This window comes from Mugil cephalus, chromosome 11, assembly GCF_022458985.1.
Source record: "Mugil cephalus isolate CIBA_MC_2020 chromosome 11, CIBA_Mcephalus_1.1, whole genome shotgun sequence".
Taxonomy (NCBI): Eukaryota; Metazoa; Chordata; class Actinopteri; order Mugiliformes; family Mugilidae; genus Mugil; species Mugil cephalus.
This window is the reverse complement of record NC_061780.1, coordinates 8292814-8311353: the sequence shown is the minus strand read 5'-3', so window position 1 is coordinate 8311353 and position 18540 is coordinate 8292814. Positions and strand designations below refer to the sequence as shown.

The 18540-nt window shown below is 41.6% G+C and overlaps 3 protein-coding genes across 5 annotated transcripts; all 3 read right to left on the bottom strand.

The window, feature by feature from the left end:
• Positions 1 to 758: 758 nt before the first annotated feature.
• Positions 759 to 4975, bottom strand: leng1 (leukocyte receptor cluster (LRC) member 1). Its single transcript, XM_047599579.1, has 5 exons — positions 4819 to 4975; positions 4378 to 4578; positions 3089 to 3277; positions 2084 to 2379; positions 759 to 1960 (listed from the first exon to the last, which is right to left on the bottom strand). Exons 2-5 carry the CDS (start codon positions 4507 to 4509, stop codon positions 1741 to 1743), a joined length of 837 nt encoding a protein of 278 aa, XP_047455535.1. The 5' UTR covers positions 4510 to 4578; positions 4819 to 4975; the 3' UTR covers positions 759 to 1740.
• Positions 4976 to 5007: 32 nt separating this feature from the next.
• On the bottom strand, positions 5008 to 10821 carry tmc4 (transmembrane channel-like 4). The gene is made up of 16 exons (XM_047599578.1): positions 10652 to 10821; positions 10314 to 10500; positions 9380 to 9528; positions 9152 to 9301; positions 8382 to 8488; positions 7808 to 7953; positions 7560 to 7707; positions 7280 to 7438; positions 7044 to 7201; positions 6709 to 6832; positions 6414 to 6511; positions 6107 to 6290; positions 5883 to 6013; positions 5597 to 5752; positions 5394 to 5472; positions 5008 to 5316 (listed from the first exon to the last, which is right to left on the bottom strand). The coding sequence occupies exons 1-16, from the start codon at positions 10680 to 10682 to the stop codon at positions 5230 to 5232; spliced, it is 2094 nt and encodes a 697-aa protein (XP_047455534.1). The 5' UTR covers positions 10683 to 10821; the 3' UTR covers positions 5008 to 5229.
• A 366-nt stretch (positions 10822 to 11187) lies between these two features.
• mboat7 (membrane bound O-acyltransferase domain containing 7) lies at positions 11188 to 18537 on the bottom strand. Of its 3 annotated transcripts, none has more exons than XM_047598117.1 (9): positions 18400 to 18537; positions 16812 to 16914; positions 16207 to 16336; positions 15743 to 15869; positions 15493 to 15649; positions 14898 to 15093; positions 13877 to 14029; positions 13569 to 13745; positions 11188 to 13124 (listed from the first exon to the last, which is right to left on the bottom strand). In XM_047598117.1, the coding sequence occupies exons 2-9, from the start codon at positions 16885 to 16887 to the stop codon at positions 12713 to 12715; spliced, it is 1428 nt and encodes a 475-aa protein (XP_047454073.1). In that variant the 5' UTR covers positions 16888 to 16914; positions 18400 to 18537; the 3' UTR covers positions 11188 to 12712. The 3 variants fall into 3 exon arrangements, with proteins under 3 accessions (XP_047454073.1, XP_047454072.1, XP_047454074.1); XM_047598116.1 differs by having other exon boundaries at positions 16812 to 16891; positions 18400 to 18518; XM_047598118.1 differs by having other exon boundaries at positions 16812 to 16894; positions 18400 to 18497.
• Positions 18538 to 18540: the final 3 nt, after the last annotated feature.

Below are 18540 nucleotides of genomic sequence, written 5' to 3'. Positions count from 1 at the left end.
CCTCCTCCTCATCCACCTCCTCCTCCTCCTCCTCCTCCTCCCCCCCTCGGCTCTAATCCGCAATTAAACACGGTGTGTGAGATGCTCTATTGTGCATCCTCGCCGCACATCGTCCGCCGCTCTGCCTCCGTCTCGTCTGCTGAAAACAACCAGCCGCTGTTTCCCCCCCTACCACCACCACCACCACCACCACCACCGCCACTTAGATTTGTGTGTTTTCTTCCTCCCTGTCTCACGGTGTTGGAGGTTGTCTGTGTTTTTCTCCTCCGCCAGCCTACGTCAGACTCACGGGGCGCGCATTGTCATGGTCCGGCTTGATCATTCTAATGGTATTTAAAATTAATAAATAAAGAAAGAAATCCCAGTGATAATATCCCCAGTGGGAGATGGCGGTGAGTATATCGCGGGTTTATATTGATCTGAAATTGGATTTTTAAATCCTGGCAAAATCACTTCAGTATCCATAGCAGGACCTTCGGGTTGAATATAAATTAAGCATAGCAAGGTATGAATGTCCACTGTGTTAAAGGGATATTGAGAATTGTTTTTTTTTTTTTTTTTGTCTGAGATTTAAATGAGGTTAATAAATTAAATAATAGATGTAAAACAACCCAACATTACTCATAAAAGTAGAAGTGTATTTCGCATACCAAAAAAGGTCTTTTTAACATTCTGACTTGTGATCTAATGAAGTGTCCCAGTAAACCATGACAGTGTGATGGTGAGTCAGCATGGACAGCATCAGGAAAGCGAAGCAGTTGCTTGGAATGCATTCATTTTATTATTCATACCTGTCCTTTCCTACTGTGACACGCACAAGTGTCTTCAGTGGAAAGGCCCACACCACCAACAAAACGGGCAAATGTTTAATTACTTTGAGCAATCAAATAACAAAAAATGAACCTTTAACAATCTATTTTCTTTCTAATGATCAACATTTACCGGCGTTTGTCTTTACTTGCCGGTTCATTAGGTACACAGTCCTGTAGTGAAACCACTTCACGTTCTAAATATATTAAACTCTATGAAAAATTTGGAGGATGTAGTTTGTGGTCCAGTTGAATTGCACTGAATGAAACACAAAGGGGGTTCTGTTATTTAGCCAACAGCTCTCCAACTAAAATGGTGTTGTCAAAATAATTTAGTGCAGGACTGGTAAATAAGAAGAGGCTTTGGTTTTCACAAATGTACCTAATGAAATGGCAAGTTAATATACATTACAAATCATTTTTTTGGAGCCCACGGTGACAACCAACAAAACTAAAAGATGTCCATTCAGAAAAGGAAAAGCGCCAAAGGTCGTAGAACTGACTGAAAACTGAGTTAAACGTTTGATCGGTCATCGGTATAAGAAAGCAATCAAATAGTTGTGTAGATGGATTTATAGGTTCAGCACAGTCACAATGTCTTCATGCATACATACAGATTTTCACATTAATATAAGAACAGTTGTTCACAGAGTGTTGTCTGTGTTGACAGCCTGAGCTTCAAGCCCCCTGTGATGGCAACCATCTGCCCCGCTGATGCGTTCAAGAGCGAAACGCTGCAGGGGCAGAGGAAGCTGCGGCTGAACATGACCCCTAACCTCTGCAACGTTTTATGGCGGGAAATAACTTAAATGAAAATGGGACATTGGGGTCCTAAAATCTCACCAACTTTTAGAAAATAACAATTTTCTTGATGAAGGGACACACAGCAGTCTTCAAAAAAACAAAAACAAAAAAACACAACAAGGACAACTCAAGATTTCAAAATCTCATCTCTCCAGCTATCCTGATCCCGTCTTTGACGCTTTCTGGCAAGTTCTGGGAAGTAGGCGCTGTTGTACGGCCTCTCCCTCTCGTTTACTTCTCTCCCAGGCTCCTTCCCTTTGTTGTTCTTCTGGTCAATAAGGGCCTGAGCTCTCCTCCTTTCTTCAGCCTCCCTCTGCAACCTCTCAGCTCGTAACCTTTCTATGGAGCTGGACAAGACATGAGAAGACATTTTGTTACGGATGATACTCAGAATGAATGAATCAATGCAAGTTTGACACCCAGAGAATAAAAATGACGAGCCCCTAAAAAGCCCGTATTGTCATTCTTACCTCTCTCCACTGCTCCTCTTCTCTCCTTTGTCTCTCTTTTCCCTTGTCCTGCTCTTGTGCTCCTTTCTGTCTTTCACACCCATAGCTTTCTTCATGTCTTTCAACGGGTCCAGACTGTCCTTTAATCTACGATCTTTCTTTTCTCTCTCCTCTTCACTAATTCCCTTCTTCTTTTCTTTGTCTTTGCTCCTTTGCTCTTCTTTGTCTGCGCTGGTTTTCAGATACCATGGAGTCACCTCAGTCCCTGGTTGAGGTCCTAAAGACACCAGTAAGCCGATGGCTCGCTCCTGCTTCTCCTAGAAAGAAAGAAAAAGGAGGACAGGGGAAAACGAAATTTGTGGCGTCATTAATTTGAATTGAGTTGATACAGAAAAAGCAATAATGAAAATCTTAATATATCACATTTTTAATTTTGTCTTGGTTATGAGCAACGTTTTGACATTTACTAAGACGTGATCGGAAAACCTCATGTTTATTTGTCCGTCTGAAACGTTGTATGGACGTTGAAGGTGGGCTGCTACAATAATAATACACTCTAATATAATTGTACTGCACTAAATCCTCCTTCATGACCGTTAAAATGTTCAATTTATGTTGAAACAGCATCAGAACGGTGGCAATTAAGCTTAATGGTCATTTTTGGAGGATGTGGATTGTGGTTTGTTAAAATGTATTTTATGAAACAAAAGTGCTTCTGATATTCAGCCTATATCCACTAAAACAGGGGTTGTCAACATGATAGAGCATTTCCCGGTACAACATAATAGTACTAGAAACCACAGACTCCAAAATGAAAACACAGTTGAATCAACAGCTCTCTCAGTTATTTTAAACAGATACAGATGCTGGATACCAAAACCTCTATGAACCTACAATTTAGTGTCATATCACAATCAATTCATTTTCACTGTTGTGCCTAATAAACTGGCAAGTGGGTGTATTCTAAAATTAAACAGCTCTGGGCCAGCTAACAAGAAACAGAGAGAGCGGCACCAGCATTGTCACCTTTTCATCTTTCTTTTCTTTGAGATACTCCTCATTTCCTTTCTTCTCCGAGGACTCCTCCAGAGGAAAAAGGTTGAGATGCTCCAGAGCTCTACTTCCTCCACTCTGTTCATCGTCGTCCTCATCTCTCCTTCCTCCCGCTGCCTCGAGAGCAGCTCGAGATTTCCTCCTCAGATACTCTGTACGGGCCTGTGGAGAGAAATATTATAAAGTAAATATCCAAACAAGAATGAAACCTGTATATCGTAGACATTTAATAAGCAAGGGCTAACTCTATTTTAATGTTTTGGCTATTACGACCCAACCATGAAGAAATGAATAATTGCTATTTGTGGCATTTTTACAAATTTAAACTAAGAAACACATTTATACTACCACCCAGCTACAGCTCCATTTAGTTCAGAGTACAAAAAGGGGCTTCATAGCATAAAATAATCCTCATTTATGTTAAGGTTAATGCTGCGATGTCACAACACATGTTGACACATGTCAAAGTATCGCTCTCTTATATCACTGTCTTCCTAAAACATCTAAAAACATCTAAAAAAAAATAAAATAAAAATACATCCAGCCAAATCTACCCATTTCTAATACAACAATTAATTTAGGTTTTAAAGGGGTGTTCACTCTAGTCTGTGTTCAAATTCAGAGGCTGTATTCTGAAGTGTTTATGTCACCGATATAAACATAGCGGGTAAAATTTAAAGCACCTGCAACACATGTGGAGTTTCCCCTCTTATTAAAGGGGCTTCTTCGGTTTTAAATCAGTAATAGAGAGTTTCAGTTTTTATTATTATAACATCTGTGGTTGGTGCACACATGACACTCACATGACAAGGGTCCTGTTACAATCAGAAAGTAACTGTAATCAGAGGAAGTTGCTCAGATTATCCTGGTTTGTACTGGACTTAGTGTTTCTCATACAACCCATTAACAGCCTGAACCTCTGGCCTCGAGGTGTAAAACAGGGGTGAAACATGTTGGGGATAAATGTTAAGGGGCACCTACAGGAATTGGATTATTTCAAACCACCATTTGTCTGAATGTTGCCGTCCTCAAAAGAGTGTCCCTTGTCATTCAGATGTACGCAGACTGCAGAGGTGAAACATCTCAAATCCAGCCGCTTGAGTTTTAACTTTGGTTTTAGATAAACCATAACTTGGATGACATGCACGTGCATCTTAAAATGACATGGATGACATCTAATCAGCTAAATGTCCCTGTTAATCTTGAAAATATATGCTACTCATCACCGTTCTTTAACCTGGGAAATAATCACGCGACATCACCTCTTGTTCTGCACGCTCCACGCGACGCTTGGCCTCGCGCTCCTCTTCTGCTGCCTGGGCCTCGTCCCTCCGGACGCGCGCGACGTTGTCTTTGTTGCGCACGTGCCAGCTCTTTTTTGGAAGGATGTTCATTGTTGCCTTGGCGACTGTTGCTACCCCACAGTATTTTAGCAGCCGGTTAGCTTGGCAGGCTAGCTCCGACTATAGCAGAAGAAAATAGTTTCAGTCAAATTCGTTCACAAAACCGGAACCGTTTGTAGTGAGAGGAAACGGGTCATTGAGCGAAGCAGTAGCTAAATATGAAGGCAGAGATGCCAGAATAGCCAACGTATTCACAATAAGTTAGCTTCCCTTTAAGCTAACATTAGCCGAGGTTGCTTTTGAAACACTTCGCCGCAACATTAACTTTAACGCGGCCGTGAACAGACACATTTAACTTACACCCAGACAGCGCACTTATATCTTCATCATCGTAAGATTTAAAAGTCGAGACAAATACTGTCGGTAACTTGACGTTTTGCTGGAGGCTGCAGCAGCAGTAGCACACACACACACACAGGAACAAGTTACCCCAAACAGGAAGTAAACACGGGCTGCACTTTGAAGCAGAAACACACTTGTGACACCAGGTGGCGCTTTAAGTCCTCTCATTTTATTATGCAAAAGAAAGAACACGTACAAATGGATTTTCTTGGACAAACAAAATAAGTACAACTTTGCAACTATATTAAAGGCATTTCTGTAGCTTAACCATTAAACAATTTACACTGATTTTCATACATTTATCTCTTTTTTTTTTCAAGACAATAAGGAGATAAGGAGGTTTGCAGAAGCCAAACATGGTCCACATGTTCAGTCTTGCACTCCTGCATTGTGCTGTGGTATGTGACAACTCAGCTTCTGAATCTGCTTGACCAAGAACTGCTTGTCTTGTTCCTCCTTTAAATCAAAGAGAGTCTTAAGAAACATGTCAAATGGTCAAAATTTAGACTGTAATGCTGAATGCAACAACTTACCAATTTAAGCCGATTTCTCAGCAGTGCAACACTTTTACCATAGACAGAAGCTAAAGCTATGAAGTAGAACATGATCACACTGTCGGGGAGAAAAGAGACACAATTCTCAATAGACAGTGAAGAGCCATCAAATATTCATGGTCGCATTTTATGGTTTAGTTTACAAAACTGTACGGTATATAATGCTTGAGTAATGATCTCACCATGATAATGCAAAAAGAGGGATGGAGAATGCCTGGGAGCCAATGAAGAACAGAAACTCTTGTGTAACTGTGGAGAGGTTGTAGAAAGAGGTAGGAACAGTCATCCACATGTTTTGTGAGAAACGGAACGGCCCACAAGCCCTGGAAGGGCGGATCCTGTTTGGAAGGAGTGATACATGGAGAATATGTTTATGCAAAGATATTATATTAAATGTCAGCTGTCTCATGATGGACATTTTAATCTGCCTGTTTTGTTAAAAAGAAGAATGGATTAACCAGCACTCACTCAGAAACACTGTAAATCATGACAGCGGTCGCTAAGCCCAAACCCAACAGGAGCACTAACAGGAAAAAGATGGCAGAGGTGGTAGAACGAAATGTCTTCACTGCTGGTCGACAGTTATAGAAGAGTGTGATCTGTGAAATGAAAGCGGGGGCATAAAACAGGTTTAGGGACCAAACCAACAAATATTCTTTGAAATGCTGACCGTGTTAAGGGTGTGACTTTACCTTCTTGCAGTAGAAGAGGATGATAAACTTGATGGTGTTGATGAGGGGCAACAGGGGGCAAAAAAGAGCTCCTGTCCAGACCACAGTCTGACCGTAAACAAGGCCGAGCACATTGGAGGGAACCACAAACTCCTGGCGACCCACCCACTGAGCCAACTTACTAGACGAGTGGTCCACCACCATCCTGACACACAACAACACCACACAGTCTAACGTCATGCTATAAACACGTCACACTGTTTTACCGTTATCTTAAATACGTTTTCACAACCTCCGTCTTGTTTCATGTAGGCTCAGTGATTTATACCTGCGTGGAAATTCAACCAGAACCAGCACCGCAATGGTGATGAGGAGGTCAAACAGCGTCAGCTTGTACATCTCCTGTCCCACGCGGGTTTCCCAGCACTTAAACACATTGCACAAACAAAAACAGACAAACCTCTCTCATAAAGTGAGCACGGTGAAATTATTCAAAGTTGACATGTCACTCAAAGAAACACATATAATCCAATATAGCAATCACAGAGGCTTTTATGCTGTAGACAGTGCGGCCATACATGAACTATTAAATGCGCTGAAAGACAGTCAAGTGGTGTAATTACCGGGTACAATTCATTGTACTGACACTCTTCACAGTTTTTATGACCTTGGTTTCCGGTGCAGGTGATCTGGCTCCACAGAGTAAAGATTAGGATGCCCAGACTCACCAGACGCAAGACCACTGCCCTGAAAATGGACAAAAAAAATTACTGTAGATCTTCACTCAGTAACTGAACACAGATCTGGGACTGTTAGATCAGTGGTGCTCCGATGCAGTCACACATCGTAACACGCCACTGTTAACGTGTTTTATCTCATTATTTTGTGTTTTCTCAAACCTTTTCCAGCTTCTACAAATGTGAATAAATGAAATGCTCTTAAAGAAACTTGTGCACACCTTAATAGCGCCAGAATGATAGTAGTGCTGGGGGAATATTTCTCTACCAAGGCGATCTGGTCACACAGCGTAGGCACCAGGAAGATTCCAGCGGTGATGACAATGGAGGGCAGATACTCAAAAAACAAACCCACAATCCCTGTAGTCGTGCTCATTTCCTGTATGACAGACAAACTTTCAGCAAAGGCAATAAAAAGATCACGTTGCCATCATCTCACTACTTTCACACCATTCACCTGGCTGAACGTGGTGGCCCTGAAGATGCAATAGAAGGCCGCTGCAATGAGCCCAGCTGCAAAAAGAAACATAACAACACGGACAGAGTACAAAGCAATTTTTTTATTCATGTCCAGTGCCGCTGCCCGTTTCTTTATCCTCTCCTCCTCCAGATCCACCTGGCAGAGGGAGACAAGAGAGATGAGGTCAAAGGGTCAGTTAAATGCATTAAAGGAATGATTACATGTACTCTTTTTTTCTTTCCCTTCATCCAGTTAAGTAGGATAGATCCCTGCTGACCTGTAGCCGGTAGCGGATGTTTTTCTGCTTCAGTTTTGTAGCTCGGTCTCCCAGGTAACCATAGTCCCATCCGGTGAACACGATCATGCTGTAGGTGCCCACAGTGCGGTCTCCCGTTGCCACAGCAACTCGAGCTGCACTCCCCATGCTGTGGGTTACAATACAGATGTGAGTCAAGGTGACTGAGCACGGGCCTATTAAAATGTCACGCCGTCTCTGGAAATAATCGATCTGAACCACAGACTGACCGTGCTATGATGCAAATGAGGCAAAACAAAAAGTAGAAGCCGGCAGTGAAGAGGTAGGCAAGGGGAATGTTGTAGGAGAAGTTTGCGAACTCCACCACTGAGCTGCTGTAGTAGCCATAAAACAGGTAGGTATACTCTATGATGCCCTGAATATAGAGGAGAGGATAGTCACTGGGCATGACAGATTAAATATACATAAAATGAACTTTCAAAGTAAGAATGAACATATACTTCTGCAGGTACTACAATTGAGAATCTGTCCATTATGGAGAATTTTGCAACCTGCCTTCATGTTTTAAATCAGATCAGCTAAGATACTTGTGTTCCATAATTGTAGACGTTCATTATACAAATGTAAACTGCGAGACGACCTGACTTAGTGTTTACACAGGTGTAAATCATAAAATGAATCAAGGCTAAATTCCATTTAGCTGCTTCAGTTTCAGGGTTATGTTCATATTGTGCTTTTATGACTGGCAAGAAGAGCCATAATAATATTAATAGCACCTGATGATAACAACATTACCAATATAAAGGACCATTCATGCACAAGTGTGTGTTGTGCGAGTCTCACCGTTCCTGAAAGTAAGTCGAGGAAGTAACTATAGAACTTCACCAGGCCTTGAGGATTAGGGTCATAATGCATGCATTTCTCTGGATCTGTGAGAGATATCTCTGTACCTGTAAAAAGTGGTAAGTAAACAGCTTTAACAATCTCACACTCTATCAGTGTTATCAGTGATGTCAGTGTTAATACTGACATCGGTTTCCATGCCTCTTTTCTGAACATAAAGGTCATTCCGATGCCTTTAATTTCATCAAATGAAAGTTAAAAGGAAGCGAGATGAAGAATGAGATAGATGAGATCTAGGCCTGTGGCTAAAGACTGAAAGTATTAATCCTTATACAGTCATCTAGATTGAGGAAGTTTTCCTGTAGAGTCGGAAAAAGTGATACATCATCTCACTAAAAATATTTTAGGGTTGGCTTATAATCTTCATTGTGCGTAGGTAAATGTTTCAGTATTGTATCTTCGGTATCTGTTATAAATGTACCATTAAGTCCCACATCCTGAATATTTTCCGCTCATGCACAAGTGAGCTTTTTTTTTCTTCAGTTTCTGAGGGAAATACCACAACTGGTACTGCTGCCCCTACATTTACTCCCACGAACGGCCCGGTCTCTATGTCAGGGCTGTTGCCTGGAAACCATTGCATCAAACTGTGAGAGGGCGTCCTGATTTTAGACTTAAGTGCGCTAAACAAGGGGAGCATGTCATGCCGCTGCCTTGAGTTGCCCTTAAGTTAAAGTGAAATGAAACACTGTTAGGTAACACATCGTTACCTGTCATGTTTGAGGTGGGGGTCGCCCCAGATCTGAAGACGATGCTGGGGATCAGGACAAATCCAGCAATCAGCAAGAAAGAAACAAAATTGAGAACCACCAGGAATCTCAGGAACAGGAAGTAAGACTGGACGCCACCTCCAAAGTTCCCTGTAGGGGGGAAAGGGTAGCAGTTTAGTAAAATGCTAACTATTCTGAAAATATAAAGAGAGATATTCGACATCTAACCTCCAATCTTTTGCAAGGTCTTGTGCCACGGCACAAGAAAGTGAACAACCTCTTTTTTTTTGTTTCGGACATAACGCAGAAATTTGGTCTTCTTCCATCTCCAGGAGTCGGCTGTGGAAACCACAGGCACCTGCATTTGCTGCACCGCCCTGTAATGGACATTTTTATAACTTTAATAACTCTGGAGTTTAAATAAGTTTTATACTTACCAGCAACACTTACTTTCTCCTTTTAAAGTAGTCTATAATTCAATAACAATTAATCTAATAATTAAGGTCAAAGTTAAAAGAGGTTTTCTTTGTCATTTTAACCATGAATGGCAGGTGCAGTATACAGTGAGAGATGACATGATGTTCCTCAAACCATGGAGCCAAAGAAGGGGTTGCATAAAGTGCACGTGTGCAAGCTTATGCAGACGATACAAGACGGTGCAAATGGGAAAAACAGGAAGGACGATGCAGATGGTGCAGACAAACAGTGCCAAGAGTGCATAGCCGAGAGACAGGGCAAAGACAAACAATACATTCACAAGACAATATACTTATAAAAAAGACACTGCACTACAACAACAACAGAGCATTGCACCAACTAATAACCAGACTAACAGAGCGTGAGTTAGGATGATTAGTAGCACAGTGTGTGCAAAGGGCTAGGTATGGGTAATGATCAGGTCAGCTGACCATACGTCAACGCGCAACCCAACAGGAGGGGACAACAATATGTCCAAAGATGGCTTTATTTTCAGTGGAGATTATTAGAAAATTGAATAACTCTCCCTTGTTTGGAATTGGAAAAATGTACTTTATGTTCAGTTGATTAACTGGCCAACATGAGAAGAGTTTTGTTTCCTGGTTATCATACTGAACGCTGTCTCCATCTTCTGATCTGAGCTGAGTTCTACACTGGATAGCATATGCGTAACCATGTGTCTTACCAGACAGCTCTCTTCAGTGCCATGGGCAGATGAGTATTCCTGAGCTCCGGGCGCGTCCCATGGTTACTCTCTTCATCGTCCTCCTGAGGACCAGAGTTCCAGTTGGACTGAGCGTTGTTCTGATTGGGCACTTGAGATGAAACCCGTCGTAACTGGAGTGATCGCTGCTTGCCAAAGGAATTGTTCCCTGTGGGTGGTTGATTCAACGACAGAAAAACAGTGAAAGACTTGACTGTAAAAAGATTCCATATCAACAGTAATGTTACTTTCATATTCAAGTCAGATAATGTCAGCGTTGAAAACAAAGGTTTAAATGGGATCAGTAAATAAAAACTTACTTGACCATATTCTTTGTAGTGCGTTGGCCATTTCTCTGATGAAGTTCAGCACAAGTAGCTTTAGTCTGTACCCACATCTAACACACAAAAAATTCAAACTGAGACAAACAAGAGAACCAGCTCCTCATAGGGATACGCTTCTCCAGTAATTACTTCCGTGATATCTCCTCTCATGGACTTTACTCCCTGTGTAAATGACCACACAGGTACTTCCTTGTATGATTTAACCCATTATATCCAAGGTGATAGTTGCTGCCTAAACGCTCTTAACAACCAACAGTGGTGTTAAAGCTTCAGCCACGTGATATATCTGAATAAATGGACTGGCTTAGAGTGTGGATGAAAGGAGCTACTGCAGGTAGCAGGTGTTTTTTTGTTTACTAATGACTTCCCTGTCTGACAGCCAAAGAAATTTGAGCCCTTTTCTATCAGCTAAATCCTACAATTAAGACAATAAGGAACTTTACAGAAAACGAATACTTAAACGATGATACAAAGTATTTATTTTTTTTTTGAAGGTAAGGAAACTACACTGGTGAGGAAACGCTGATATGTATTGAACATGTAACAAAGCAGTTACAGCTGTGCAGCATGTGAAGCCAAAGACAAACACATGGAACAGACAAAAGGCAGAAAAATATATAGTCAGGACATGAACTGTTAACGGGATGACTAGTATTCACAATCCTAACTGTGCAATGACAATAATAACAAAAGGAAACCATTTCTCCAAGGGAAGGGTACAGTTTTGGCACAGAAAGGAAAAAAAGCTGCATTAACACAAAAGTACATTTATAATTCAAATGATCTTAGGCCCAAGGATATGGAGAACAAAAAACACACAGGAAGACACAGTCTGTCAATACTGCTCTCAGGCGTATTTATATAAAATAGAGATACAGCAGTTCTCATGCAGCTTGAGACAAGAATGAGTGAAAACTCAACAGGTAGCTGTAAACGGTTTACTCCATTTTCCTGCATTTGGCAGGTTATTGTTTTATATCATCGCTTCAGACAACTACCAGTCAAATACATGTTGCTAAAAATAATCACAGAAAGTCAAAGGTTGCCTATTAACAATGTGATAACAATTTCAACAGTTTCTCCGGCTCCCAACTGACTCGAGTCGGCAGCCTGCAGTCACAACGTAAAACTTGCAAAGTTTTGTATCACATGATTGGTCCCAACCCTGGATGGTGCATAATGGCAGTACAGAGATGTTGGCAGTGAACGGACAGTTGCTATCTTTCATATGGCGCATGCTTCACCGGATAAGAACACTGCTGCAGTGTGTATGTTCCTGGAACGATCTACGGCTGAACAGTGACAGGGAAAAAAATAAACACAGAAACATTTGGGATTCACAGGAACAACAGTGTAAGTTAAAGCACAGAAACGCTAGTTGGGTTTTACTCCTGTTAATAGGCAGAAAAAGAAACATAATCTGGACTTCAAAATGCTGCTTTAAACTTAACTTAAAGGTTTCAATTCTAACATTGCTATTATAATCTGGCAGCGCCACAATATTAACTGTCCATCATCTGCTGCTGGAATGCTTGGTTTGTTACAGAAATGTGCCAATATTTCTGAATTTGTCTTTATTAAATAATTATGACCAGCCTAACTACCTGTCTTTCAAACAGCATCTCGACATTTCAACCGCCGCCTTTTAGACTAGAAACGCAATTCCAAAATGTTTAAAACTGTACTTGGTGCTTAGAAATACAGTCACATCAAATCCACACAGCTGAGAGGAGTGAATTAACCGTGTACACCCCAGCTGTCACTCACACTAGAAAAATAACATTCACTGAGCTCAAGCACGCGACTCCCAGTCCTCACAGTACTTTTACGTATATTTAAAAATGTAAAATGTCCCTGTTGTGACCTTTAACTGTGTTTTACAGTCACACTTTGCCTGTGTTTTTGATTAAATTGAGTTCTTACTAGATGTGAGATTTGACCTGTGTGATGAATGATGGTGCGATCAGTGTTTGAAATTCTAGCCATGAAATATCTCCTGTCGCAAAAAGCATCCAACCAGTTATTCTGAACCTCCATTCACTCTGCTTTCTCTCCACTTTTCTCCTTCACGTTTTCTATCTTCTCCCCCTCCCTTCTTTGCTCCTTATCCTCTCTCCTCCCTTCTCTTTTCCCTCCCTTTAGGACCCTGCCTACTATTATACAGGCCACGGCAATGACGTGCATGACAAAGTAGATGGACATCCAGTAGTTGACGGTGTCCGAGGCCTTGAGCAGCACGAAGCCCATGCACATGTAGTCGTAGGCCCTCATCTTCAGGAACCAGTGAATCCAGTCGAAGATGTTCTGTCCACGAGGACCCAGTTTGGAGCGGACGGAGGCCTCCATGGCGGACTCCGCTGCGATGCACAGGGGGATGGTGAGGAAGGAGAGGTAGTAGCCAACATGAAGTCCATGCCAGTAGGCGCTGATGAACATGGTCCAGCCAGCCCTGAGAGGTGGAGACAGACAGAGGAAGTCTGAAAGTCTTATTACTTGAAGACACGGGGCGGTCAATGTTGTTTACTTCCTCTGTCAGTGGTTTTAATGTTGTGGTTGATCAGTGTGTAAAGATATGCAGCTGGATAATAATTAAAAAAACAGTTACATCTTTAGTGGAAGGGGGAAAACCCTAAGAGTGTGTTCTGACACGTGTTACTTATCACATGTAGAATAAAGCCAACCTCACTTTTCAATAGTTTATTTTATGACAGCAGAATTAGCTTAAACATTAAACCATTGATGACGTGCCTGCTGAGTTTCGATACTTAGAGTTAAAAGTGTATCTGTAAAATTATTAGAGAACAAGAAGACATATATTAAAGACTGGAGATGCTGTCCGTTATATCTTTGCAGTTTTGTAAAATGCGAAATAAGAACAACCTGCAGCACGTACCTGAGTGTGTATGCTTTGAAGGGGGCGTTGGGGTAGATGTAGTTATGCAGCCACCACTGAACCGTCATGTTCCAGTAACGCATGCCGTGTCGGACCTTCACGCAGAAGTCAGTGTTGTAACAGTCAATATTCTGAACGGTTTTGAAGTCGTATTTCTCCTCAGCGCTGGGATCAGGGCTGGACACAAGAGAAAAGGAAAGAGACTTGTATGAGTGCAGTGTTTCAGCAACAAAAACAGGATTGTTTTATTTTACATACACACAAAAAGTGATGCATCTTCTTTTCGTGTTAATCCTGTGATAATGTACCTGTAGTTGACACTGGGTCCTCCTCCGGGCTTGGAGAGTGACTTTTCTGGATAGCAGCCCAGGCCTGCGCTGATGCAACCGGCCTCGGCTCCGCACCACGCTGAATAGAAACGCATCCTGAACACGAAGAACACGGCGACCATGTAGAACATCCTGGTGATGGAGAGAGAGGACCAGAAAGAAACGGTTATTTACCACTATCTTATCACATCTAGAATGAACTTTCAGTGCCCTCCATAATTAGAATTGTACTTCAGACTTTTTATTTGAGATAAATGTTGTTGTTTTTTTTTTACTTTCCTTAACTACAACAGTGTTAACAAGCTCTTCCTCCAACATATTAGACCCTATTTACATCTAGTTTTAAAGACACCCTGGGCAATCACATCACAACATGCTGCAGTGTAAACGCTAATGTGTCCTGATGTGTCCCTAACCACCAGAAAATACGTCATCAGTGTTTTCATCAGTGTCGGTTGTTTAGGTGACAGTGCACCTATGATTGAAATGATCAGTGATTTGAGATGAGACTGATGTGAGTCGGAATACTCTGTGGCGGTAGAGTGGATTAGTTCTTCAACGATTTCTGTTTACTTAGCTCACACTTGCAAATTATCTGTGGTGTTTGTCTGCCAACACATTAACATAGTAAGTGTGAATGATGATGTGTCTCGCCTGTCCACTTGGGTTTTGATCATCAAGACATATTTTGACACCACGGTCACACCTAGACACACATTTAAGAAGTAGTTCAGTCAGGAGCATGTGCTGCACGTACAGTATGGAGCTTTTTAACGTTGGAAAAGACCCGTGGCTCTTTTTCCATATTATTCCACAAACTTAAATACCCAATTAAAATGTTGCTGTTATGCTTATTCAGAAGGACCCTGTTATGTAGTTTATAGTATTTGTTTAAATCAATCCAGTGCACTTCACTTAGCACTAGATAACATCTTATATGACTGGCAAACAATTAGTAATTTATGAAAGGATATTATCAGGGCAGCATTTCAACCAATACCTGAAGAAAACGTTTTCATCCAGGAACTCGTCTGTGCGGACGTAGGCCAGTGGAAAGAAAGAGTTGACAGCCAGGAACAGAGCGCCGTAGACCGGGACCAGCTTCAAACGCTGCAGACACGGCTCCCAGCACGGCAGAGCCAGCGGGCTCGGCTGCCTCAGCCAGTCAATGTAAGTTTGGAAGCGAAAGAACGGGCCTTTGGGGAGATGGATGGGACAAATGCGGCGGTGAGAAGGCGGTGATAGACAACAACGGACAACAAGGACAATGCAAGATACAAAAGGGAACATTGGAGGAAAATGGGAGATGAATAGGAAGGGGCATGAAACAAAAGAGCAGAACCATATGACAACTGGAAGCGAACACAAATAATACTAAAAGAAATATGGACTCACAATATTGGACAAGTAGCAGTGAGACAAAGTGAGACAAAGTGAGACAAAGAGAGACAGCGGTTAACATTCATGCAAAAGCAAATGAACTTCATCGACAAACAGCACATGAATATTAATAGCTCACACACACTTCATTATTGAATGTTGACATGAATATCACAGCAACACATCAGTATGAGTAAATATCTCCATACACTTACCGGTCATTATACCGACGTAACAATAACTATAGGACAGGATGTCGTAGAGGGAGGGCTCCTGAGACAGACCACCGATGACGGGAGACTTGGCAAAAGAGCTCACTTCCTTTTTCTTCTCCATGTGGAAGCTGTGCACCTCATTGGCCAGACTCACCATCTGAGTAAGAATCAAAAAGACTCGTCACAGATAAACCGATCCGGCGACTTCTCGGTCGCGCGGACTTCATGCAGAGCCCTCAGGTTTCTGTACCTTGAGCGTGAGAAGCAGCTGGACGGCGTTGGCGAACGGAGTTGGCTGTGGGAGGCCAAACCAAGTGATCAACCGGAAAAAGAGGAGGTAGAGGAAGGTCCAGGTGAGGCTCAGTGCTGGGGCTCGCCTTGAAGACACAAGAGACACAAGTTGAGATGCACTATATCTGATCCATGTTGTGCACTCATGGGGATCTTCTGTGTGTCGTGTGGATCAGTGCTGACATTCGAGATCAGACAATCTTACAGGAGATTTCAGTGTGTTTCAATTATTTTAAAAAACAATCTCCTGTGATGTTTGTCCAGTATGAGATTTGGCGCCTGCACATCAGTGGGTGTGAAACCATTTTAAGAAATGATCTTAGACCTTGAGGCATTTTTGTCAGACTTATCAATTGACCTGGCATTCTGACTCTTGCACTCACAGTGCGTACGTCGTACAGTGAAACATGTTTAATCCCTCACCGCCAGCTGCTCTTTATAATAATCCATGTTCCGATTACGGTCACCAGCGAGTGGAGTGTGTGAATGTGACAGGTGGCGATGGTGATGGAGAGGCCCAGAAGAAGAGCTGCCCCCTGCTTCACAGGTGGACCTGACATGATAGAAAGCAGACAGTTAAGTCACCCAGCAGATATATGGTTGCGAAAAATGTAAATCTGCAAAATTAGTTGATTTTGACAAATTGCTCTTTCATTCTGCTCCAATGCCAACAGATGGAGATGGTAAGGTCATTACGACATGCTTGTCAAAGTCATCTGTATGGTTTACAGAAAGGACTGAGGTCCTCGTGATTCACACTTGTTTGCTCTACACACAGGAGTGGTCCATTCATTTTTTGTGTGTTCTTGACGACCATAATCACAAAAGAGAAGACTGTTTACAGCCTTGACACGAGATTAAGGAGCACACTGTCCAGAACCCTGAACAGAAGAGCAGATTAACAAGTGCTTTTTCACAAACACCAGATAAAACATCACTAATCCGTAAGCAGAGAGTAGAGCTAAGCACATTTTCAGCTTCTGAAGCGAGTATATGTCCGTATCTTCAACAGAAACCAAACTACTCACTGAGGTAACGGAAGAGGAATCCAGCAGGGATGGAAACAGCAAGGATTCCCAAATAGACCAGCTCATCAGGAGACATTGCGCTGCTGGCACAGAAACATATAAACTTCAAAAAAAGAAGAAGGAAAAAAAAGATAATTACACGCATCAATGGATTCTGCTGTTCTGTAGCTAATAACGACAAGCAAGTACTATGTACTGATTAAATCACGTGGCATTGTAAGGATGTTACTTAGTGTTTTCCAAAGGTCACATACAAATAGAGCTGGGCGTTTATATGTATCAACGGTGCGGTGAATTATACTACTGAGTGGTTAGCAACCAGACTGGAAGTCAGACCAATGTCCCTGCACACGTATTTGTTATGCACCAGGCTGGTTGGCAACACTTATACCAGAGGTGTGAACAGCATAGTTTAATTTAGCAAAGAGGTGGTTCAAAATAGCAAGACCAAACTTTTTTAACGACGTTAACCAGACTCTACATAATATATTTCATTTTAATACTGGACTATACTGATGATTTGTATTATTATTGCAGGAGAACTTATATATGTTCAATGTGATGCATTTCTCTTCATCTATGCAGACACTTAGCAGTCAACAAACATGCAAAGTTGTGACTCGTTGGTGAGAAGTTTTCCCATAAATAGCTTTGAGATTTAACAGAACTGATCTGCAGCAGAGGAATGTTAAGTTTTTAAATGAATAAAGTACTTTCTTCACTAAAATGGTTTGAATATTAGTCAGAGCATACTTTTCAAAAGAAGTCTTTATCAAAAAATGAAACCATACTGTAAACAAATAGACCTGAAAACGTTGTATCAATGAGTCGAGTGACAGAAAATGTATTCGCACTTCCTACTTGTTCTTTCCATGATGTGAATAATATCATTAATATCTGTGCAAATGTTGAGGTTTGAGTAGCTGGTCAAACCAAATACAGACCAAATACTGCAAAGGTTTCACTTCATGTGAAGGCATTTTTCTTATCTTAATTTCTCAGAAGCATGTAAACATTTGCCACAGGAAAGATGGAGGCAGTTCTGCAGATAATATTTAATACTGCAAATGTCATGTCCTGGAAACACATACCTTTACTTGGGTAACAATATAAACTATTTGACTTAGCGTAAGTAGTTAAATAAACTACCTCATTCATATGAACATTGCCTCCTCAAAACCACGACCAAGTGATAAAAATCTATGTGTGTTTCACAAGTGTCTCATCGTGTCAGTTCCCAATTAAGGCAACGTCCGCTCAGTGTAATGCAACACTTTGTGACACAATGATTCTTGTTGAAATATGAAACACGAGCTTCATTTGGTACCAACTAAAACATGGCTAATAAGCTACGATACGATCAAGGGTTACTACACTGCCATGTCAAGTAAGCCTGCATTTAACAAGTAACTAATAATGAAATCATCAGCCAACACCAACATATAGCACATAAACCACGACAAACCAAAGAGGACTTGAAAGCAGAGCAGCCATTGAGATACGTTGGTTTTGCTCACTATTTCAGAAAGCTATGCAAACGTTAGCAACACGACTCACGACCAAACTACAGTTACTAAGTTTTACTTACGTTTATAGTGTTAAAACACCGGGGTTTGAAGCCGCCTGCACTCCTACCCAGAAATGAATGCTACAACCTACCCATCCACACCTCTACGTACACTTCGTTCACTTCCTGGTTCATGAAATGACGCCATGACGCAGGCCATAC

Bases quoted from the DNA above. Each gene is read 5' to 3' on its own strand.
- leng1 (XM_047599579.1), bottom strand. From the start codon at position 4,509: ATGAACATCCTTCCAAAAAAGAGCTGGCACGTGCGCAACAAAGACAAC. The intron at 2,380-3,088 runs GTGACAATGCTG...CTTTCTTTCTAG, and splicing joins AAGAAAAGAAAGATGAAAAG to GAGAAGCAGGAGCGAGCCAT. The intron at 1,961-2,083 runs GTAAGAATGACA...TGTCTTGTCCAG, and splicing joins AAGAGGAGCAGTGGAGAGAG to CTCCATAGAAAGGTTACGAG.
- tmc4 (XM_047599578.1), bottom strand. From the start codon at position 10,682: ATGGCCAACGCACTACAAAGAATATGGTCAA. The intron at 7,439-7,559 runs GTCAGCAGGGAT...TCCCTCTGCCAG, and splicing joins ACATCCGCTACCGGCTACAG to GTGGATCTGGAGGAGGAGAG. The intron at 5,753-5,882 runs GTGAGTGCTGGT...CCTTCCAAACAG, and splicing joins ATGATTTACAGTGTTTCTGA to GATCCGCCCTTCCAGGGCTT.
- mboat7 (XM_047598117.1), bottom strand. From the start codon at position 16,887: ATGTCTCCTGATGAGCTGGTCTATTTGGGAATCCTTGCTGTTTCCATC. The intron at 15,870-16,206 runs GTGAGGGATTAA...TGTGTCTTCAAG, and splicing joins ATTATAAAGAGCAGCTGGCG to GCGAGCCCCAGCACTGAGCC. The intron at 15,650-15,742 runs GTACAGAAACCT...ATTCTTACTCAG, and splicing joins AGCTGCTTCTCACGCTCAAG to ATGGTGAGTCTGGCCAATGA.